Source organism: Heterocephalus glaber, unplaced genomic scaffold (assembly GCF_053883595.1).
Source record: "Heterocephalus glaber isolate CG9 unplaced genomic scaffold, H.glaber_assembly_v1.0 deba00001472, whole genome shotgun sequence".
In the NCBI taxonomy this organism is placed as follows: Eukaryota; Metazoa; Chordata; class Mammalia; order Rodentia; family Bathyergidae; genus Heterocephalus; species Heterocephalus glaber.
Window position 1 is genome coordinate 32273721 of NW_028258315.1, and position 25494 is coordinate 32299214.

Here is a 25494-nt window from a genome sequence, read left to right on the forward strand (position 1 = left end):
TGGCTCTATTGAAAAATGTTGCCTTGTCTTAGGGAAGTATTTTAACTGGCCATAACAGATATTTTGGCTGCCCTGTATCACTGGTTGTATGCTTTATTCATCTATATAAATATTGTGAACTCAGTTGAAAAGTAGATAGATATGCAAATATACATCAGAAACTATGAATTTAGATCCTGAATATTACTTGAATACTTGAGGAAGACAACTGTGTCACTGTATGTAAGATGAAGCATGAATTGATAGCACTTGGGAAGCAAGGCCTGTATGTTAGACTGACACCCACAACGAAAATTGTGATGTGCGTGATACGGAATATCCCCAGATCCTTGATAAGTGACAGAGAATTAAATAGTTTTACTGAATTATGCATTTTCCGTGGTCACTTTTGTGACTCCAGAAAATAAGATTGAAAAAAATAGAGAAAATTTAGTCCATCTTTACTATGATACTTTTAAAACTTGGTGAAATTCATTGGGCGTGGTGGCACATGCCTGTATTCCCAGCTACTCAGGAGGCTGAAGCAAGCCTAGACAGTTAAGGCTAGCCTGGACAATTTAGCTGTCTCAAAATTTAAAAAGGGCTGGGGGAGCTGGGGATTGAGCTCAGTGGTGCCGCGCTTGCCTTGCAAGCATAAGGTCCTGAGTTCGATCCCTGGTGCCAAAAAATAAATAAATAAAAAAGGACTGGGTGTGTGGCTCCGTGGCAGTGGTCAGCCCCGGTTTCAATCTGAAGGAAAAGAAATGGTAAAATTCCCATAGTTTTACATAGTAAATATTTTCAAGTTTGACACCTAGCAAAGTATCAGGGAATTCTAATATGGCATTTATTAATGTTCAAATATGGACAATAAGGTTAGAATAAAAATCTAGTAAATGATATACATTGCTAGAAACAAGATTCCTATGGACTGTCTCTAAAGCATTTGGAAAGGTCAGGTTACCCAGGGTCTTCACACTGAGCTACATCCCCACCCCACCCACCCCATTTTTATTTGGGGAGGTGGGGGTGGAAAACAGGGATTTGTGAAGTTTCTGAGTTGTCCAGGCTGGACTCAAACTTATGATCCTCCTGTCTCAGCCTTCCAAAGTGCTGGTATTATGGGCATGCACCACCACACCTATCATAAATGCTGTTTTAAAGTAAACATTCAGACAAAAGGAGATTCATGTATTTATTTAATAGACAAATCCATGAAGCTTGGTATATATCCATTTAACGAAGTCGCTAGCTTTTTTCCTGGAGGTAGACTGCTTCAGTAGCCAGAAGGGCTTCGTGCTTCATGGCATCTTTATGGGGCAAAACCAGGAGCTCATATCTCAAAGCCATCTAGCAGAAGTCCCCAGCTTCTGGCTTATAGTTTACTCTTTAACCAAGGCCTGTGGCCAGAGGAAGCTGAGGCCTGATTGGCCAGGATCAGCCATGAGCCCACAAGGGTAGGTTCAGCTTGGCTGGCATGGCTACCACGGTTACTAGAAAAGAGTATTGTGTCCTACCAAAAGGAAATGGGGCGTAATGATAGTGGAAGCATACTGTCATCCTAACAGATGATTGAGATGAAAAATAATCATAAAAGTTATTTTCAAAGCAAACTACTATGCAAGATTCAGACACCTTGATATAAACTTTTATTTTGCTTTAAATTACTTTCATGGAAAATAATTCACTCTCATAGCATTTCTAACTCTTATTTATTTAAGAAAAATCATTTAAGAAAAATTATAAATACTCAAAATTTTTAAAGAGACAACTATAATAATAAAATTAATTATAGCTCAAAGACAATTTTATTTCTTAAAAATGTACAACTGGGAGTAGTGGTGTGTGCCTATACTTACAGCACTGGGGAGGTTGGGCTGGAGGATTTCTTGAGCCCACGAGTTCATACCAACCTGGCCAGCATAGTGAGAGCCCCCCATGTTAGGGGGTGATTTAAAGATGCAAAAATCCTGAGCTAAGGTAAAGGAAACTTCACCCTTCCAGGAAAAAGCTCCTAAAATGTCAGCTTTGATTAACAGCTACTTGTCCTGACACTTATAAATTAAGGTTATCCTAATAAAAGGAAATGATTAAAGAAATAATTAAAGACTGAAATATTAAGTCTAAAGGAGTCCTTTTGAAACACTGCCCCATTATACCATATTGTATCCTTTCATATCTTAACATGTCAATTACCTAGAATCAAAATACTGAAAGGCTGACAAAATGATTATCATTTCTAACCCACAAATCAATGGCATGTCCTGACAAAAATGATGTATGAATCTTGAATCTGCAAAGGTTATGAATATTCACATTCAGTTTAATTCATTCAATGTATATTTATCGAGAGACATTTAATGTGTGATACAGTGCTTGTTGGTAGGGAGTTCACAGATCATGATGGAGACACACACTCACACACACACACACACACACACACACACATACAGTGGCACCAGCAGTCACAAAGAGGTTGAGCAATGGCAATGAAGGAAGTCTGTCCAAACCACGGAGGGAACCAGGGGCCATGGTTATGTTCTTCCCTGGTTAGAAACCTGAACAGAGAAGGTGAGGTTGTCCAAGACAAAAGCAAACAACAAAGTGAAAAAGTCTTCCGTATATAAAATAAGGGTAGTTGTAAAATAAATCGTGTATAATTGTTTGAACCAAAAAGTCATTCTGTTGAAATGCAATTACAAATACATAATGAAAACAAGTGAGGAAACTTCCGAATCACAAATGTTAGTTAATTTAGTACAGTTTCTACGAATAAGGGTCAATTATAAAGTGAGTTTAGCTAGTACTTAATGTAAGAAAAGACAGTGGAAAAGAAAGATGAAGATAAAGGGGGAGGTGTCTTTTGTTGTTTTACAACGTCCCTCTAAAACACAGCGTCGCAGAACCCTGGCATATGTCCTGAGAGGAGCACTCCTGGGAAGGCTTCCAGTCTTGCCCCTGTCCATGAGTGCATGTGGGCGGTCTCTCTCACAAGCTGATGAGTCTTTGATGGATGTGGAAATTTACACATTCTGCTTTTTATTTATTTATTTTTTTGTCATTCCAGACTGAACTCCATTGATGTGAAATATCAAATGTGGAAACTAGGAGTCGTTTTCACTGACAACGTAAGCCCCTTTTGTCACCACCACAGATGAGTCTGTAGCTGAAAGGACCAGTCTTTGAGGAAGTTATCCAAATAGCAGTGTGTTTAATGCAGACGCTTCCCTATGGATATCACTAATCAGCCCCATCCCTCATTCTGTCTCTTTAAAAAACCAAAAGGGTAAAGTGAAAATATATTTGTATAAGAAAAGGAAACTGAGATGCACATTCATGTGTATCTCCAGTCAGATTTTTTAACTGGGCAGAGACATACTTCAAAGGTATGTAGATGTTAAAAGAAACTCCTGAATAGATAAAAATCATTAATTGTGCTAACTTTAAGTTTCTCTCCAAATTAAGAACATTAAATTATTGTATTCCATTTTGTGAACGATCCTTCTTATTCAGAGAGCCTTTGGAAAGGAAGCCTGAGGCACAAGTATGTGTTGAAGTTGAAAAAGTGAAAAAAAATTGCTTCTTAACTAAAAGCCACCAGCTGTCTCAAGACTTCATTCTTTAATTTTACTGCTGACTTTCATAGTGGATGTTAGTTCCATTCTCCTATCTAAATACCTGCAACACTTCCAAGTTTTGCTTCCTCTATCCCCAACCCTGCCCTACGCCTTTGGGACCAGAACTTTGGGTATCATATAGAATCCTCTTGGAACTTGAAATCCTGTCTCCTAAGTATCTTTTAGAGCCATAATCTCTTATGATTAGTGGTACCTCAGTTCACGAACACTTTTGTTTGCGAACAGGTTGGTTCACAGACAGTTTTGACAAAATTTTGTTTTTGTTTGCGAACTCCACATCGGGTGACGAACATGACCATGGCCGTCTTTCCTGCACAAATACAAACGTGGCCATCTTTTCCAAAATCGTGGAACAAATTAAGTTCACAGAACAAATTAAGTTTGTGGACCAAGGAACCACTGTAATAGAAATCCTCTAGGTTAAAAAGGAGCAGCCCCAACTCGGGCTGTAGTTGGCATTCTCTGCTCAAGTAGCTATTACATCTGACGTCTCCATCTTCCATGCTACAGTCCTTTCATGGCCCACTTTTACCCAGGCAAGCCTGTCCATAATAATCACCTTGCTGTGGTCCCTTAGCAAATTGTGGCCTGGGTAGATGCTGAAGTCAGAAGCACCCTCTTCCAAACATCCTTCTGAGACATCAGGGTCTCATCCACCTGTCTGGCCAGTCACTTCTCCACATGTATTCAGTCCTCAGGAGTAAGATTTCTCTCCAAACAAAGTTAGGGCTACCCTACCAGATATAATAAAAGATTCCCAGTTACATTTCACATAACCCCAAAGAAAAAAAATTTAGCATAAGTATGTGCCCAATAGTGAATGGGACATGTTTAGGCTAAAAGTGATTTATTCATTATCTCTCATTCAGGTTTAAGTAGGCAGAATCCATGCATATGCTCTTGGCTCAGCTTATCTCTTATCTCATTCTATACCCTAAACTTGTCCTTTTCCCTCAACCTTTGCCTTTCTTAATAGCCTGCTAGTTACTTCCATCTCAGTGTACTGTGGCAAACTATCATCTTCCTTCTCGGCCCTTCTCTCCAACAAATCCAGTCCCTTAGCCACAGTTTTATCTTTCTGTTAGTATTTTTTATTCTTCTTGTTACCCAAGCTTAAACTATTAGCTTCGATACCATCTTTCCCCCCAATACCTGCCTGGGACCATTTGGTTACCTCATTTTGAACCTGTCTCTCTCCTTTTCAATCCTCCCTTCTGTCCTTGACAGTTTTGCTGCTTCTTGTGGCTCTTAGCCTCAACCTGGAGACAGTGCAGCAGTCTCCTAATTTAATGGCTCTGCCTCTTGCAATTTTTTTTAGACAGCAGCCTACCCTGAGTGAGCTCACTTTCCTCATTTGTAAATTGGACCTAAAGATGCCTCTCTGACAGGAATATGGTCAGAATAAAATGAGGAACTGTGTACACATATATGGAACAATGATTGCAGTTAGTAAGTGCTCAAGACAGTTTGCCGAAGTGCCCCTTCTCACAAACCACTCTCTTGCTCCCAATACTCTAGTGGCTCCCGAGAGCTGTCTCCTTTAACTTGAGCTTGAGGCCTTACAGTTTTTGCAGCCTGATCTTCCAAAATAAGAAGATTAGTACTAGTACTCAAGCCTACTCTTATGCTGGGGCAAACTCCACAGTCTTAACTCAGTGTCTTTTGGGTGCATTTGTGCATATGCATGCATGTGTGCAGTACTGGGAATTGAATGCAGGGCGTTTGCCCTGAGACACCTCCTTAGACCTTTTTATTTTTTGTTGTGAGATAGGGTCTTCCTATGTCACCAAATTTCCCAGGCTGGGCTCAAACCCTTGATCCTCCTGCCTCAGCCTCCAGAGTGCTGGGATTACAGGCATGTGGCACCATGCCCAGCTTCAATCTTTTTTTTAAATGCCACTTTCTTTTCTTACACCTGACCTTTAGCTCTGGTCCCACATTGCCCATAAAATATTTTGTACTACCAAGGACCCTCTTTCTTTTCTTCTTTGTTAAATATTAAAATATAGTTAGAACAAAGGTTTCCACTTCTTCCCATAATAAGCACTCCTGATCATACTGTCAGTATACTTTATGTAGAAAGAACTTTGTAATCCAAAATGTGAAAGCAGTCACAGGATTTTTATTCTATTTTATTTACTTCCCCCCAGTATATAAATTTTATAGCCTGTGTCCACATTAATTGTAATCTAGATTTCTACAAATAGTACCTATTGTGTTATTGGGTTTATTATAGCTTTTAATGACATCAAGAAGCATTTTGGTTTGTTTTAAACTTATTTTTGTTCATGTAAAGTGAAATATTTGGTTAATAAAACTCCCCATGTAATCTCTTATAACTTGTATGTCTGAAGAAATACTAAGTTAGGGGGTGAATAAGTGAAAAAGGAAGGAAAAGTTATTTGGTTCTTTGACTGACTGTAGACAAGGGATGCTCAACCATGGACGCTTTTGCCCCCATGTGATATTTGGCAATGTGTGGAGACATCTTTGGTTGACACAAGTGGATGCTAGCCATCCTGCCATGCCCAGGGCAGCCACTCCAGTAAAGAATTACCAGGTGGAAAGTATGAATTGTGGTGAGGTTGAGAAAGCCTGTCATCAAGTAATAAATCAATAATTTTTTCTTCATGTGATGATAAATAAAAAAAGTCATTCTTTTTAAAAGAGGAGAATAACATCAAACCTTTCCAAACAAACTAAGTAAAAATAAAATACACAAAGAACTAATATAGCCAGTTAGAATTATAAAGTTATAATTTAAGAACCTGCGGTAAATCAAGTCATTACAAGTTGAAGCCAGAAGAGCTTTTGACAGTAGTCATATGTTCTTTTTTCTCACACGACTATCCTCCTGTTTTGTCTTAACAGTCCTTCCTCTACCTAGCCTGGTATATGACTATGTCCGTTCTGGGACACTATAACAACTTTTTTTTTGCTGCTCATCTTCTTGACATTGCTATGGGATTCAAAACATTAAGAACCATCTTGTCTTCAGTAACTCACAATGGTAAACAGGTAAGTTTTTATCACTTTCTTTCCCTTTTGGAAACTAAAAAAGCAACAAATAAAGACAACAAAAATAAAAACAGTCCTTGACTGACCACATACAGCTTTTTTTTTCTTTTGCTTTTTTGTTTCTTGTTTGTTTTTTGTGGTGCTAGGGATCAAACTTGGCCTTGTGCAAGTTGGCAAGCACTCTATCACTGAGCTGTCTACGCTACATGACAGTCTAGTTTTAAAGACTTTTTCCAGGGTAGGTCGGCACCTTTGACCTTCTAAACCCATAGGATTAGTAGTTTTAGAGCCTCTTAGACCTGCTTTCAAGTCTTGGTTTGACCTAGTAGCTATATAATTTTGTACAAATTAATTAACATTTCCAAATTTGAATGCACTTATTATGCAAAATAAAATACTAAGATTCCTCATCACATTTTAGTCAAAATTAAATGGAAGCAAATGAAAAAGACTTTAGAACTGCACGTATGAAGCACTGAAGAAATGAATTGCTATTTTGTTCATAATACAGTGTTTGTTCTATTTGACAATATAGGAACCAAACTATGTTGCAGCATCCTTAGGCATTAGTTATATTAGTAATAAAGCCCAAGACGCTAAAATTTAACTTAACACGATGTGTTAAATTGGATATTCATGCACTCTTTTTCTCCACCTTTAAATTGTACAAAAAAAGATTTCATGCCTGATAAAGTCATCCTGACTTGGAAGAAAACAGCTCTAAATGCAGAGGATCAGCTTATATTCTGATGGAACTCAGTTGTTTTATGTTAAAACTGCCTGTCATTGTGAAACCCATTGCAGAAGTATATGTGTACTAGTTCATTTGCTATTTTTCAAGTGTCCACTGGGTGGTAACACGTTCTGTGTTAATTATTTGGATTAACAGAGGTTTTCTCTTCCAGGGTCTTCTAGCCCAGCACATTTTAAAATCTGTGCCCCTCCAAAAACTTGAGCCATTGCACTCCTATTTTTATGACCCTTAGTGTACAGTTTCAGCAGGAGATTCTTTCATAGTCACTCTCAGTTCTGTTATGACTATGACATGCAGGTTGTGGACACAGTGACAAGTTTCCTAGGCCCGTCCAGTCAGTAAAGTATGTTTGATCTAGAACTGGAGATTCTGAGTCACTTGTGTATTTCTACACAAAACATCTGGCACTATTTCCAATCAATTTGTGAACTTTTGTGGGGATTATCCCTTATCCTTTTGAGGTAGCAAATTTTCATTTGCAGAAATATATAGAGCTGAATAGTCTTAAAAAGGAATATATATATATATATATATATATATATATATATATAAAATCTACAGTGCTATTATACTTTGGGGATAGAAAAGAATTAAGCCCTTAAGCCTCTTCTATGATAACATGCATCTCAACATAACTGTGAACTGATTTTATGAAATATACATACATACATACACACATACATGGTCAAGAATGTGTGGGTATGTTGTCATCAGAGAAAGTACACATAAACATAATACACTATAGTCTGTATAGTAATATAACCAGAAATATATTTCCATCAACTTGGTAAAAGTCACATTGTTTTAACATACTGTGTCCTACCATAGCATACTTTAACATATACATATTCTACTAACTCACTCTTTCTTTCCTCTCTCTCTGGAATTAAAGAAAGATGATGCAGAATTGAAATGAGACCAAACTGTGGCATTTAATTATACATTGAGAAAATGTGCCTTTAAAATAGTGTTGGTCGTTTATGGTATTTTTCACTTTGATTGTTATATGTTTGCAAAGAAAGACTTCTCAGTTTCATATTTAGAACTATTTATATTATTCCTGTTGTGTTCCTGGATTTTAGAATTTCTTTTTAGTTCTAAAATGTGACTGGCAATAGTTTACAATCCCTGTTACTATTGTAACAAAAATAAAATGGATTTATTAGGTGTGTAAATTATTTACAGAAAATTATTTACAGCAAAAAAAAACCTTCATAAAAAAGACAAGATGTAATATATATCATCAAACATGTACAGATAAGAAAAATGAACATTTTAATCTGCTTACTGGTATTATCAATTTTATTTGGATGTGAAAGTAAATCATCATTTATTTACATGCCAGTTATGCAACACACTTATTAGTCAAGTAATCAAGTTTTGTATAAAATAGCCTGACAACTTGATAAAAAAAGAGAATCTGTCAATAAATTTCTCTTCTGGAAGGAGCTAAGAAACGTGAGAAATAATGAAGTTATGGATCTCATCCATTGCTAGTCAGTAAATTCAGCCACACTCTCACCAATGTGCTCCCCTTGAAATCAGGTGTCAAATATGCCAATCTTCTGTCCCATGTATTTCTAATACTTGTTCAATGTTACTTTCCAGCTCGTACTAACTGTTGGCCTATTAGCTGTTGTTGTATACCTGTACACTGTTGTGGCATTCAATTTTTTCCGAAAATTCTACAATAAAAGTGAAGATGGTGATACACCAGATATGAAATGTGACGATATGCTAACGGTGAGTTTATAACCTTTGACCTCAGATGAGTGAAAAAATTATCCCATTTCTTCAATCTAAGTAATTGGGTATTCTTCAGCAGTGCAGAATAGAAAATACTGGGCACAATAAAAATCTGAGTGGCTCTTTGAAGAATCTCCAATTTTCATTTTTTGCAGATTGTAGAAAAGACCATTTCTGTTAATTTTCCACATCTGCTGCCCAGCCTGGTAATTAGTAAAAAGGCTGAGAAACATAGTTAAAAGTAGAATGAACAATGTTATTCCTTTAACTTGTTGCTTATATATCCCAAGGTAGCAGATAAAATTATTTGTCAAAAAGCGTTTTGAATCATTAACTTATTGCTTGCCTTAGTAACTTTACCCAAAGTTATTAAAATCCAAAAATGAAGCTCTTAATAGAACCTCTACTTTGTGGTTTTATACTGAATATCTTGGCTTAAATTTTTTCTGGTCTTGTTTTTCAAAAATCAACAGATCTTCAAAATCTCAGATTGCTTTTATCATTGTTTTACAACCTGCCTGTCTGATAACACCACATCAGAAATTATCACATATGAGAGACTAGGTAGGGGTGGGAAAATTAGACAAAATGTGTAGTTAGCTATAAAGAGCTGGATCCTACAATGAGCTCTTCAGAGAAATACCTACGTAATTGGGGTTGTGGGTAGAAGTCAAGGGGGCTGCTGTAATAATATCAAAATTACTCTAGAAAAAAATAGGCATCCTGAAAGAGTGATAGGAGAGAACTACCAATATTATAAAGACTACTTTTTTTTGTCCTGGAGATTAATACATCAGCAGAAGAGAAATATAGAGTAAAACAGATGGAAATTAAAATGTGATAAACAAGTAACATTTTTGCAACTGTGACATGAAAAATAATTTAATAAATGGTATTGATATTGTGGACAAGCTGCCGGGGGAAAAGGACACAGATGGATACCAGCCTTGCTCTTTCAAGTAGTAACTATTAGGACATATTAGACTCCTGAATATAAGAATAATAATTTGTAAATGAGGAAATGTCTTTTAGAGTATGATATAAAACCTAGGATCTATGAAAATGTAAAAATTATCTTTAAAAAGAGCAACTACAAATGAAGTATTAAAGGAAAATGATAAATTGCCAAATATACATTACATTCAATATCATAAAAAACAAAGGACCAGTTTCCTTCATTTTTTTCATTATTATATCATTGAAATGAGAAAATTTTGAGAAAAATGGATACATGATCTATATGGCCAGAAACTTTATAATAAAACGAATTCAGTGGGCTAATACATATGAAAAGATGCTCAGCCTCTACCATAATGTGAGAAATGCAAAGCAATGAAAAAACATTTTCATTGTTAAAAAAAGTATTAAAGCCTGCTAATACCTATAGTTGTTAAATTGATGGGAAAACCAGCACTTTCTTGATGCTTACTAAGAATTTGAATTAATACAACAATTTTAGAGAAATTTTGCAATATCTATCAAATGTTTAAATATTCTTACTCTTTGACCTGTTAATTCTACTGCTAGTTACCAAAAGGTGTACTTACAAATATGCCCATCTTCAAGGACGTTAGCTATTCTCACAAATTGGAAATAATCTAAGTTCTCATCAGTAGAGTCCTGATTAAAATCTGTTAAAATATGCAGCTATTTTAAAATGATATGCTGATTTTAATTGCCTTTAAGTGTGTGTGTGTGTTTCAGGGGCAAGATTGTAAATAATATTATCAGATCGGAATAAGAACTCAAATCAGAGGAGAAAAAATGACGTATGCTTTTCATTTTTATACTTCTCTCCTGTCTGAACTATATTTTCTTTTTCATCACATGCCATGTTCTTTTATTTTTAGAAGCCTAAACCTTTTTTTCTTCATCATGCTGTAAAAGAGAGCTTAATTCAGTTCTTCTCAAAATTAGTGTACCTCCAGGCTGAGGCAGGAGGATCACAAGTTCAAGCTCAGCCTGGGTGACTTAGAAAAGGTCCTGTCTCAAAAAAGGGTGGGCAGTGGATATGTAAATTAGTGTGAAGGCCCTGGATTCAATTCCCAGTACTCGCCCCCCAAAATTTTTAATGTAACCATATATATGGATTATTTCCTATCCGGCATGAGGGGGCAGAACATGCAGTAACCTAATGTGGGCAATTAACAGGACATTCGTAATTTGCACATACAGTGATACCTCCATTGTCAAACTCAATTTGATCCAAACTCGTGTTCCGACACCAAAAAGTTTGAGAACTGAACATATTTTCCCCATAAGAAATAATGGAAAACCAAATAATTGGTTCTGAGGCCACAAAATTATACTTATAAGTTCATTTTGCCAAGACTTTAACACATTTCACAGTAATATCTTTCTTTAACTCTATTATGGTTCTCAGTTTTCCCTTAGCTTTATTGCTCACACCACTAACTTTCCTTGGAGCTGTGGTTATGATATTTTAGGCAAATAAAGAACAAAAAAAGAAAGCACAATGACAGATGTTGCAAGGCGCTAACACAAGCGCTGTATGTTGTCTGGGCCAGAGCTTCACTTAGATTGAAGCATCGCTGCTGCTCTCTGTCCATGCCTAGATACAGCCTGTGCAGGTTTTTTCAAGTCAGATTTTCAGTTTAACTAGCAAGCAAAGTTAGGAACACCAAACAGATTTTTTTTTCGAATTTTGCTGTTCAAGTGTTGTAAAGTTTGAGCTGCAGCCATTCGACAACTGAGATGTCACTGTATTTCATATCATTACTGTCTTGAAGCTGTTTTGTGTGTGACTTTATGATTTCTATATGCTGGTTACCTATTTGGAGAACACAGTGTGAGAGCTAAAAGAAATGTTATGGTCGTGCTCTTTCATCCACAGACTTACAGAGGAAATAACATCTCAGTTACAGGTTCATAATTTAGATCACTCATTTATTAATCAAGAACTTGTATAGCATTTGCAAGAAATAGTATTATTCCAGGTGTTTTCCTTAGTGCTTCACAAATATTAACTCATTTACTCTCCTAACAACTTCGAGCCGTAGGTAGCTGCCATTTACCCTCACTTTACAGATAAAGAAACTGAGCTGCTAATCATTCAAATAACTTGTTATAGACCACACATTATAAGGAAGAGGCCAAACTTTAACCAGAATTCTGTGCAGTGCTCCATCATGGATATCATCCAATTCAGTCTTGGGCTAACAATTTAGTGACATTTAGTAGCCAGGACCCATCGGAGGGAAGAATTCAGTAAGCACAGTCCCTGCCCTCAAAGAACTTGCATGTTAAAGATCTTTCTAGAAATCCTGATAAACCTCATTCCTTTACCTGGAAAAGAATGCCTCAGAAAGTCTAGGTGTTTTGGAAACATTATGGAACACCCAGTTTGTGGGTGGAAAGTAGAGGTGATTTCAGGTGGCAACCTTTGGTGATCTGTTAGATAGTAGGAGCCATCTGTGACCATGGTTCTACTTCACATGCTAGGGGGAGTCTTCTGCCACACCCTGTGGTCATATTTGATGCTATCGAAGTTGTAATCAGAGCATCCTTACACCACTGCATCATGACTCTTATGCTCAGTATGTGTTTTCATGACTTTGGTTAACTTTAGTTGGGAAGGCCTTCACTTGGTTGATGTTGCGCAGTTACATGGATTGTGGATCCCAAAGACAGAAATTTGTCTTACTTCTGGATCTGGAGAGAAGCCTCTTGATGATTTGATGGCTTACCTAGACTTTCTCATATTTGAGGGATTTCTGAGAGTATATATGAGTGAGACTCCTTGCCCAGCTCTGTTGTGGATTTTTATCTCTCTACACATAGCCATAAGCTTCCCATCTTGCCTTGGATTGGGGTGAGGTTAGGGATATCGTGAGAATGGAGGCCAGGCGTTTCCTCTCTGAAAGGGAAAACTCAGCTCCAAAATGCCAGTGTGTCCGGCTCTTAGCCCGCTCATGAGAACATGCTGCTACTGCCAGTAGGTGGAGCCAGCCAGGTGTCTGCAGATCTGTACAAGCTCAGAGCCAGGTAACTGTCCCAAGGAGGCCACATTACCTAGGTTAACCTTAACAAGCTTAGGGCCCAAGCACCCTCTGTTTACTGGTTTCTCACTTATACACGTATATCAGCTTCTATAAAAAAGCCAATGCAACCTGAAATACACTTGATCACTTCCTTGTCATGCCCTTTCAAAGCAGAAGCAGACTGTACAATGTACAAGGCAGCCAGCAATAGAGAAGCCTGCAACAGGAATAGCCTGATTTAACAACTGTACTTTAGTACTCCAGAGGGAATCCTCTGTGACAGTCCCTTTATCGGCATAGGGTGAAGTCTGCATTGTATATGAATTCTAGATTCCTCTTTTCCCCTGTGTCCCCAGCCTCCACTGTTCAGCCTGTGTCCCAGAAACATTTTCAGGACTTCATCTTCAGCTCCCACGGTTTACAGCAGGTGGCGCTGTCGCTGCATATTTACACAAGGATTTACATGACCCCCCCCCCGCCCCCGCACCCGCATTATGGTGTTTTGAGTCTGAAAATCTAATTAAACCAGCAGTGTCCTGATAGAATTTGAACCTCCTCTCCAAGAATATGGGAGGATAAAGTGAAAAATGATCTACATTCCAGGGTAAAAAGATCCTTGTAGCTAGGTAGCTGTGGAAACTGACTTGGACATACATAGGGATATCATACATTGGCCAGGAATCCCTGGAGCAGTTCCATAAACCCACAGAGCTGGTGGCTCAGCCAGACCCCTGAAGAGAGGCACAGGGAGGCTCCGAGGCCTGTGTGCTTTGGAAAAGGCTCTTCAGGTAATGGAGGCAAGGAGTATGCTCCCGAGATTATAACGGCATGGTAGTTGTTCTATACTACCTCCCTTCCTTGCACTCCCTCATTTTCACAGACTGTCCCAACAAGTAATCCATCTCTTTAATTCTCTCTAGTTTTTCTCTTTTCCTCTCTAAGAGAGAGGGGCAAAAGAAAGACCTTCACCAACCCATCAGAAACTGTCCCTGGTTGTCTCTTCAAGGCAATGTGTTGCTCAAGCTCAGAATCAGTTCAGGGAATGCATGAGGAGGAACAGCTTGAACATAGGAAAGGCTTGAGAGTTAGCACTTGCCTATTAGTGGTTTTTGTAGGACCAGAAACTTTCCTTCCTTGACATTCAGATTCTCTGAAATCTATATTTTGTCTCATATAATTACTTCTTCCCATCTTCCCCTCTTATTACCACATGGAGGCAAACTGTGAAAAGCAAGGTGGACAAAAGGATTCTCATTCTCAGGAGCAAATGGGTAATTTGATCGGAAAGCTGGACAGCTGCATGTTAGCGGATGTTTACCGTGTACCTTAATTTCTATCACCACAACCATCTACATGTTCTGACTGAGGCTAACCAGGGAGCAGAGGGGAGGTGGGAAAACCAGTACCGAAGTTCCACAAGGGACTGACCTTTTATTCTTTTAAAATGTGGTATTTTATTGAAGCTAAAGAATCAAATCTGCAAGACTCTTGTATCTTCTTGGCATGACCATAAGTCTGCTATTGAACCATGCTGGAATCTTTTCCTCAAAATGCAGAGTTGCTACTGAATGAAGATGAGCACTGACATATAGGGATAGTGCCAGAAAATACTGAGTAGATAGCTGATGAGAGATATGCAAAGGGGATATTTTCTTTGGTAATTTAGTTCCATCCCCTGGTCTTATCTTTAACTTTATGTGTAGAAGCTAAAAGTGAATCATTCTTCTGGGGAAAATCCTGGAGTAACCAGACTCATGTAAGTCTAATGTATGTCAGGTTACCAACATACGGCTCAATCCAGAACCTTGGTCAGCAGGAGTCAGGAAGTAGCTGGATGATGGTCACCAGCCCTGCCACACTTTGGATAAGCAAGGATGGAACACTGGGATAGTCCAGGACCCAGACTGGAACTGTGTGATCACTCTTGGCTCAGAGTTTGGCATAGAGCTGTACCAGGCCAAAAGCGAATAAATTGTCCGTACCGAGTGCCCAGCCTGAAGAGAGGGATCCAGTTCATCCCAAAGCCACATGGAGTGAAGCAAGAAAAAATGGACAATGAGAAAAATGCCACTTATCAGTTTGTAGCCTGAGGAAAAGGCAACTGCAGAAATAGCCATCCTGTTTCTGCAGCTCTGACTGAGGACATATGAAACCCAGATTGAGGAGAACATGTAATCCGATTTTTTCATAGTAAAAATAAGAAATACATGTAGCAAGAAGAATTCAAACTATGCAGTAGTATAAGTGAAAATAAAATGTCCTCTTCCCAGAGAGCTACCATTTATAGTTTTAAGCACTGATTTTGAGAATCAATTCAGTATTCTAAGGGATTTTTTTGTGACTGTCTTCAAACTTTCATTACCAGGATGGATTTAATAGGTGGCACCAGGAATCTAGAAAGTCCAAGCCTTCAGGAAGTGATGTGAATTAGGTTTGGGTACCTTGGCCTGGTCTGGCTCTGTGTGTGGGTGCTTCTAGCTTGACTCCCAGAGAGACCCTGAACTGGGCTCAGAATTGTTCTAGAGTGAGCACAGCAAGGTCAACCTCAGGGTACTTTTTGTTTGTTATGGTGAGGTACATAGAACTCTCCTCTGAATAAATGGACCAAAGATCTAAATGTTAAAACAGAAACACTTAATCAGCTGCAAGATAAAGCAGGTAAAACTCTTGAAGACAGAGGCGTAGGCAAGGACTTTCTGAACAGAACCCCAGTTATATAAGAAATAACATCAAGAATCACAAATGGGATTACATCAAATTAAATAACTTCTGTGCAGCAAAGTAAACAAACAACAGAGTGAAGAGACAACCTACAGAGTGGGAATAAATTTTTGCCAACCATTCCACAGACAGAGGACTAATACGTAGAAGATAGGAAGAACTAAAATAATTAGACCCTCCCCAAAGTAAAAGACCCAATTTAAAAAATGGACAACTGAAATGAATGGACATTTCTCAGGAGAAAAAGTTCAAATGGCCAATAATATACATGAAGAAATGCTCAAAATCTCTGGCCATTAGAGAAATGCAAATTAAAACAACATTGAGATTTCATCTTACTCCAGAAAGAATGGTCATCATCAAGAAATCAAATAATAACAAATGCTGGTAAGACTGTGGGAAAAAAGAAACTTCTCTACATTGTTGGTGCGAATGTAAACTAGTATAACCACTATGGACATCAGTGTAGAGATTCCTCAAAGAAGTAAAACTAGAAATTCCATTTGACCCAGCTATCCTCCTTCTAGGTATCTTCCCAAAAGAGTTAAAATCATCATATTACAGGGATACATGCACACCCGTATTCATAGCAGCATAATTTATAATAGCTAGATCTTAGAAACAGTGTATACATCCATCAACAGATGAATGAATAAGGAAAATAATACACAAGGGAGTGCTATACCGCCCTAATGAAAGATAAACTTGAGCCATTCACAGGTAAATGGATGCAGCTTGAGAACGTGATGTTAAGTGAAATAAATCAGACATACAAGTTTAAATGTCACATGGTTTTTCTTATATGAAAAACTCAAAATATATATATCTACAAATAGCAAAATGTAAGAGAGATAAATAGGAAGTAGGGAGATGTTCAAAAAAATTCCCCAAATTACTTACTCTGTTGTTCAAAAATATTTTAATAACTATTCTAATTTGTTTTATTAATATTACTATTTTCTCTTAGTTCTTTAGAAAGAAAGTTTTGTTCCATTGTTTCTTCTTTCTAAGAGTGAATCTTTTCTGTCAAGGTCTTATACTTTGAGTAACTATCCTGAAGATAATGATATTAAATATTGTATTAAATATCGTTATTCTCTTACTATTTTCTTACAAAATTTTGTTTTTATTTTTTCATAAAAAATAATTGAGATTAAAAGACAAAAAAAGTAAGAAAGAAATCAAGTAATAACACATGCTAGTGAGGCTGCAAGGGGAAAAGGAACCCTTCTGCCTTGTTAGTGGGAATGTAAACTACTAGGACCTTTATGGAAATCAGTAGAGGGAGTCCTCAAAAAACTAAAACTAGAAATTCCATTTAACCCTGCTATTCCTCCTGTAGTTATCTTCTTGAAAGAGTCAAAGACATTATATTATAATGATACATGCACACCCGTATTTCTAACAGCTAAATAGCTGCTAAATAATTGTTAAATCTCTGAAGTAACCTGTATGTCTAACAGCAGATGAATGAATAAAGAGAATGTGGTATTTATACATAATGTGGTATTTATTCCATAAAGAAGGCTATACGTGAGTCATTTGGAGGAGAATGGATGTATCTTGACACCATAATGTTAAGTAAAATAAATCAGACACACAAATTTAAATACTACCTTGTTTGTCTTTTATGAGAAACCCAAAATATAAATAAAGAGCAAAATAAAAAAGATAGATAATAGAAAATAGGGAGATCTTTTGCAGATGGGAAGGCGACCAAGACATGGAGGGAGGAGAAGAGAGAGAGATGAAAAAGAATTAATTACATGTACATGTACCAACTCCCCATGAGGAATGTAATCATCATGTATGGCAAATGTGTTTTAATAAAAATAAGAATTGAGGGCAAAAGGAATTCTGCTTTGAATGATACATCTTGATTGAATTCTGCTCCTTCAGTTTCTGGCATCTGATCCAGGAAACCTTTATCTTCTGTGTCCCTCAAACCCTTAAGATAGGTTCTTTCTTTCACATTTGAGCTAGGAGCATTCTGGTATACCCCTGGATGCCTTCTCTTTGCCTTTTACAGTGACCTGAGAACTTGCAGTTAGTGGGTTATGGATAAGAAATCTCCATGAAAACAGTTGGTCACACTCCTCGTTCATCCACAAATGATTGTGAGTCCCTCTCATGCGCTGGACATTGTTTTAAGCACTGACAGTAACCAAAAAGATTCTTTTGGTATTGGAACCAATTCTAATGGAGCAAGATAGACCATCAAAGCCAAGCAAGTGGAATTTGGGAAGGAGACCATGGCTGGAAATAGGAAGAGTTGGCAGTAATTGGCATAGAGATGATACCTTAACTGGGAAGCTGAGAAAGTTCCCCAAGACAGTCTTAAGAGAAAAAGGGTCAGAAGGGCAGCCCCAGGGGATTAATTCTAAAGAGAGAAGGGAATGAGGAAAGACAGGGTGGTGGTGCAGGAGGTAGGAAGGAAGTACAGGAATATATCAGAGCCAGGGAGTGCAGTGGGTCACCCAGTGAGAAACTGTATCCTGACCTTTGCCCCTTCATTATGGAGGCAGAAAGTAAATAGGTTTTGAATTGCTGGGTGACACATGAATTGAGTAAATCAGTCAGGATCAGTCTAAGATCTCACAGGAGAAGGACAATTAATGTCATCCATAGGGGATGCAGGGGAACAGGATAAGAATGGAAAGGGTATCACAGGATAAAGAGGATGCATGCCAGCAAATACTTGGGATCAGGTGCAGTGTGTTTGGAGGACACCTGGGGAGAAGGGAAACCAGTGCTGGGGCCCCTGAGAAAACAACTTATTTTTTCTTATTTTTTTCCCATTAAGTTTATTGGTACATTTTAGGTATAAAATACAGTTACATACATCATTGGGATCTTGTACCATTACATGAGTATCTTGGTTCTTATTTTTTTTTCCCCTTGCCCCTGCCCTCCCTTCACCCCCTCCACCCTTCCCTATTTGCAAAGATTTTGTTTCCATTTTTTTCCTTTTCTCATATTTTTCCCTTCTTTGCTTTCCCCTACCCCTCCCACTTCCCCTGCTCCTTTAGACCTTTACTTCCTATTACACAATATCAATTATACATTTTTTAAATTAAAGTATTAAGACCTAGGAGACATTACCACAGATTTTACAGAATTTAAAAGGATATAGAAAGCATATTTCAAAAATCTGTTTTGAAATAAATTTGACAACTTCTAAGAAGTACCTTGGAAGACAAATTACTGAATTCTGGAGGAAATATAAAATTTGAATAGCACCTATTAAAGAAAGTATATTCCTAGCTTGAAAACCTACCTATATGACAACAACAGGCTCATAAACATTTTAACTGATAAATTATATCAAACATTTAAATCAGAAAAAAAAAAGGAACACTTCTCCCCTTGTTTTAGGAAATCAACATTGTGCTAATCCTAAAACTGGATAAAGTTGATAGAAGAAAAAAGTATGAACATAGATAGAAATTTGTTTAACAAAACAAACTATTAGAAGTCAGATCTGGCAGGATGTAGAAAGTGGTTTTGTTATAAGGATGGCAGTGTTGGTTCAGCATTGGAAGATCCACCCCCAAAAGTCATCATTTTAACAGAGGAAAGGAAAAAGCCATATGATCCTGTCAGTAGTTGGAGAAAAAGTATTGGACTAAATTCTACAGCTGTTCATGGTAAAAGCTATCAGGAGACTAGAAGTAGAACAGAACCTTCTGAGAAAACAACTTAGAGATGTGTCAGGCTGGATTTGGGGGCCTGAACTGTAGAATTGGGACTTATCTTGAGTGAGCATAAAATACTGAGTGGTCTAAGCCAGTGATTCTCAATCCGGTGTGACTTTGTCTCCCAGACAACATTTGGCATCTGAAAACTTTTGTTTTTGATACTGAGGATTAAACCCAAGGGTACTCTACAACTGAATTAACATTTCTCCAGCTCTTAAAATTTTATTATGAAATAGGGTCTCATTATGTTGCTCAGGCTGGCCTCAAATTTGTAATGCTACCGCTTCAGCCTCCTGAGTAATTGAGATTGCAGATGTGCACCAGCACTCTGGCTAAAGACATTTTTTATTGTCACTTTGGGGTGGGGTGCTATCACTATCTAGAGGGTAGAGGTCAGAGTGGTGCTGGGGCTAAGGACTCTGCCCAGTGGCACTCACTGGGACACTCTTTTCTGCACCAGGCACTAGCAGCTGTTCTTGGTGGCTTTCATATTTCAGAGTTTAACCAGTGGACTGTCAGCTCCTCTCTGTCTCCCCTCTGTCTTCCTTCTTTATCCTAGACATTGAAGTAGATTATTCCATACCTGTTAGGTAAAGGAAAGATGAGTGTTACTAAGTCTGCTTTTTACTAGCTTAATTTCTGAGATTCTTTCTCATTCCACAATGGCCATTTACTTTCCCTACCCTAGGTCTTTTATGGTCAAAATAACTGGACGATGTGATTGCACGTAGTTTTATGTCCTTTAATGTCATCATAATACCTTACTGTCCCAGGTCATTTGGAGCCAAGATGCTAATGTGGTATTTTTCATTTTCGCAAAAGTGAGACAGAAGGTGTGAACCTGGGAGTGCTGAATGGAGTTTTGATTAAATGACTGCAGTACATTAACACATTTGCATCATAGTTATAAGGATTAAAACAAGCCAGAAATCAGCAACGAAGAATGCCAAGAACCTTATTGTTTCCGTATTGAGATCAGGAGCTAAAGCTAGAGAACAAACCTCAAGCTAGAGCTAGAGTGTAGCCCTCAGGTTTGTTTAGGGTAAAAGTGGGTGACACTCTCCAGAAGTGGCTCTGGGTCTCTTTTCCAGTGCTATATGTTCCACATGTATGTGGGGGTGCGAGCCGGAGGGGGCATTGGTGATGAAATCGAAGACCCAGCTGGGGACGAGTATGAGATCTACAGGATCATCTTTGACATCACCTTCTTCTTCTTTGTGATTGTCATCCTCCTGGCCATCATACAAGGTAAGCATATCCTCGCTGGAGCTTACAGGGGTCTGGGACCTGAGCCAACTGTTGGAGTTCATACTCCAGAAAGGTAAGAATGTGCTAGGAAGGCCGATAGAGTTTTTCCTTTCAGTATTTCCTCCTTGTAAAATCTATAGAAGGAAAAATAGGATGCACGGGACTCTTGGATTCAGGAGAAGGCTACTTGATCTCTCTTCAAATAACATAATGGAAAGTATAATAAGTCCCTGAGTTATGAACATTCCACTTGTCAGCTTTCACAAATACAGAGAGACCTCACGAACATTTGTAGATGTGAACAAATTGCAGAAGTAGCTCACATGTCTGCCTGACTTTGTCACAGATGTGGTACCATATACTTACTGTATAGTGCCAATGTGTACAGTAGTACAGTGCTCAATCAGAACCCAGAATGTCTGGAAGCAAGAGGAAAAGCAGTGGTGATGTGGAGGGGTTGCTTGGAAGTGCAAAGCAATAACCATGGACCCAAAAGTGAAAATAATTGAGAGATGAGACCAAGGTGAAAAGATGGTAGACATCTGTTTAATTACTTTTCTCATCGCTGAGATAAAATTGGACACTCAAAGTTAAAGGAAGAAAGGTTTATTTTGGCTCACAGTTTATAGAGGTTTCACTCCATAATCAGCTGGCTCCAAGGCAAGGTGGGATGGCAGAGAGGCATCACAGAGGAAAAATAGTCCATGACAGGCAGGGCAAGTAGAAAACAGCAAGCAGCAGCAGCAGCAGCAGTAGCTGGCCTGCTTTCTTTCTCTCCCCTTATATCCATCCATGCTACCCCCTTTTGGGTGGTGCCACCCACAACCAGGCCAAGGCACCCTTAATCCCACCATCACACTCCTTAGATTCAGCCACCTCTGAAAAACCCCATGTTTGACCACACAAGGCTTTCCAGTACATCTAGATACAACCCATAACAAAGTCGCTCTTCCTTTGTGTGTATGTGTGTTCCATTTTTTTATGTTTTACATTGTGTATTTGTGCCAAATGTGTAAGACTCACTTTGTCAGATATACCAATGAATCCGATTTATGAACATTCTCCCAGAAAGAACTCATTCATAAGTCAGGAATTTAATGTTCACTTTCCTCAGTTCACATTGTATCTTTGCCATTTGCCAACTTTATGAGTTTTGGGGCTAGGGGTAAACCATTTGGGCTTGTGGGTCTATCAAATGGTGGCTATGTACATCTCTGAGCTCTCTTTGTTGAAAATTTTCCAAAAATGACGTTTGCTCAAGTACACACTATAGTTCCTGATACATGATCAGCACAACATAATCACAGAGCTAGCATTGTTGACTATTCACAATGGGCCAAGCCATGTGTATTCACTCCTTTTACCCTCCCACCAGCACTATGAGGATAGTGTTGGGACTCACATTTGACATGGAAAGTGACTGAGCCATGTAAGTCAGAGTAACTTTGCTAAAGTACGTGGCTAAACAGTGTTGGGCTGGAATTATACCTGGTCTGAGCATCTGGTTTCAGAGATCTCATAGCAGCCAGGTACATTAATTCTTCCTTCCACAACATGCTAACTTGGAGTATGGTATTTCTAACTTGGAGTATGGTATTTTTCTCTTTTAGAAAATTGAGTCTTTTTTTTTTTTGTCTGGTTGGACACATTTATTCTGTCTTGTATTAAATGTTTGTAAATGTGACTTTATCCTTTAAGTCCCACAGTCATAAAATTATACTGGTTTTCCTGGTAAAGTACATGCATGGGTTAAAGGACTCATAATCCTTTTGCTATGTTATTATCGAGCATAAAAATAATGTGTTGTATAAGAGGGCAAAGTCGTAAAACACTTGGAGTGAAGGGTATACCCATTAAATAACAGGAGGCAAAAGAGGCAGAAACACCACAACTCAGAATAGTTTCTAGTTACTGCTCTTAATAAAACTATGCAGAGCTTATGAAGACTTTATGGAAAAAGTGATCTGAGGCAAATTTACATGGATTATATGGTAATGTTGTGTTTCCAAATTAATACCTGAAAATCTTCTTGGTGGGGTGTTCTGGATTTCACAACCATGAACTGGAATTTCTGTTTTGCAGCATCAAGCAAGTATTAAACGTATCATCTGTATGTGTAAAATCAACTGACAATTTTTCTTGCTCTGTCACTTCATTTGAAAATTATTTTTAAAACTCTGCTTGGTGGTATACTCCTCTAATCCCACTACTGTGGAAGGCTAATGCAGGAGGATCACAAATTTCAACCTCAGCTTGGGCAATTTAGTAACTTAGTGAAATCCTGTCTCAGAAGATAAGCAGGGAAAGGGAAAGCAAGAAAGGAAAGAAGGATGGACTGAGGATGTAGCTCAGTGCAAAGGTCCTGGGTTCAATCCCAAGTAGCACAAAAAATAGACTTTTTAGTGAGTATTTGCCCCTACAGCTATGTGTACTTCTGTCCCCAAAGATAAGAGTTGCTTAGCTAGTGGAGTATGGGATGTGCACTCAGACTTCTACCATGCTTTGAGCATCTTCCAACATGATTGTGAGTTTTCTCTTTCCTTGAAAGGAATAGCCAAGAGGCTATGAATTTAGTTAACATTCTTTCTTTGATAAATATTGAATTGGGTCTCTGTTTAACCATAGGTTTAATTATTGATGCTTTTGGAGAACTAAGAGATCAACAGGAGCAAGTCAAGGAAGACATGGAGGTAAGCTACTGTCTGTGACTCAGTTGTGCTGCTGTGGGTGCTCATCTTCCTCACTGCCTTTATCAAGAGACTTATGAATGCAGGCAACAAGGACAGAAGTCGTGGGTGGTTTCATTGGCCTGTCTTCCATTCAGGCAATACATATATGTAGGCAGGGTGCTAGGCTGGAACCAAAGTGGATTCCAAGTGCAGCAAACAGCAATATGGCACCACCCTGGCTCCCAGGAAGTGGGAAGACAATCCATCCAGAACTTTAGATTTACAATTGCCTAAGGGGACAGGGGATCACAGGGCAGCATGCTGAGCCCTTGGGGGAAATCGTCTCTGAGAGCTGGGTCCCCAGAGCTGGTGTCTGCTGCCTCCTGAATGGTCAGGGAACTTCCTAGAAGAAGGTAGGCTGAGCCAAGGCCTGAAAGTTGTGGAGATGTAGGTTTGAGAAGGAGAGAGCAAGATGGCTGAGGCTGCCTCCCTTTCCCTGCCCCCTCCTGCCGTGCTCACCTTCATGTATACCAGTCACATTGAATTCTGAGAGAATGTCACTAAGACTCTGATTTTAGGGCACTTGGTATGCAGTTTTTTTTTCTTGGAAGCATAAAATTTTCAGGATGAATCATTAAACTCTAGTGTTAGAGCTGGAGAAGAAGGCCAGCAAATGAAGAGCTAATCACTCATTTGAAGAGTTTACAGTCTAATGTTCAGGCTGTGGGAAGCAAGATAAGTGTTTTAAGCAGGGTGACAGGTGATACCATTTGCATTTTGAAAAGATAGCTGTGGATTAAAATATGAGGACTGGACTAGATACTGCCAGGGAAGGAGTCCCTAGGCATTTTTCAGGAAGAGATTATGAAATGGCTTTTGCTGAAGATGTGCCTGCCACTGAGGCTAGAGGAGCAGAAGGGATATGAGGTGTACGTGGGAGCTTGAATGAAAAGAACTTGGTCATTGGAGCTGCAGAGGATGAAGAGGATGGAGCAGGCAGAGCCTTGATGCTTCAGGCAAGAGTCACCAGATGGGTGGATGGATGGATAGTGGCTTAGTTAGCTGACCTGGGTAACACAGGAAGAGCAGGTTTGTGGAGTCAGCTCGTGGTGTGATTGGAACCTGTTTGGTTGAAGAGACATCCATGGAGTGGTAGCAAGACCTGATTGTTCTCAGGTTGCTGAATGTGCCCTAAGTGCTGTTGGTGGTTGTTGGTTGGTAAGGCAGGATGAATTTTATGCACCATGACTATCTTTATTCCAGGCTCCAAAATCCAGGGCATCTTAAACATACTTCAAATGGAATGAAACAGCCTCTAAATGGCAGGGAAAGAGGAGCATGTGGATTGCAGGAGGAAAGTAATTATTGAATTCATTTGAGCTGAGATATAATCATTCTAGTTCTACAATTCTGATTGTGAATGGAGGGGTAGCTTCTTGGGTGGTGGACTGGGCCTGCAGGTAATAGACCTAAGCAAGTGTTGCTCTAAAGTCTGCATGAAGAGAGAGGTGGTCTTCAGGTGGGGGAAGCAAAAGAACCAGACATCTGGTTTCTGGATGCTTCAGTTGGTTAACACTGTGCCTAGCACAGTGCTTGGTCCCCTGTCGGCCCCCACTCAGTAGTTGGTTGAATTCCTCATAGCTTGCTTTTGCTTGGCCCTCTCCAAGGGAAGCCATTTGTACCTTTCCCTATTTGCACCAGACCATTTGGATAGATAACATGTTTGCAGTTTCAGTTGAGAATACAGTTAATCCTGCCTGGATAACTTTAGCCAGTGTATGAATAAGGGTAATCTCTAAGGGTGGTCTTTTCCAAATAGGCTGAAGAAAATAAGGCATAGACCTTGCTTTTTTCCTGTACTGTCTGCATCTATTCTTTCTTGCTGCTGGTGCCTATGTCATTTAAACTAACATCAAGATACAGCTGTGGCCTCAGTTAGATTTATATTCAGGGCCTTGGCCCAACCTCGATGTGATAATCTTTGATATATATTGAGTAAGTCAAATAGCTGCCTCTAACACA

At 38.7% G+C, this 25494-nt stretch overlaps 1 protein-coding gene across 5 annotated transcripts in view; it reads left to right on the forward strand.

Moving 5' to 3' along the window:
• Ryr2 (ryanodine receptor 2) overlaps positions 1-25494 on the forward strand; it is a 676288-nt gene that overhangs the window by 647635 nt on the left and 3159 nt on the right. For all 5 annotated transcript variants that reach the window (XM_087181253.1, XM_087181249.1, XM_087181250.1 and 2 more), the window contains 5 exons: positions 3047-3107; positions 6489-6635; positions 8998-9132; positions 20647-20803; positions 23429-23493. In XM_087181253.1, the coding sequence (XP_087037379.1) occupies positions 3047-3107; positions 6489-6635; positions 8998-9132; positions 20647-20803; positions 23429-23493 (565 nt within the window). The remainder of the gene's footprint in view (positions 1-3046; positions 3108-6488; positions 6636-8997; positions 9133-20646; positions 20804-23428; positions 23494-25494) is intronic.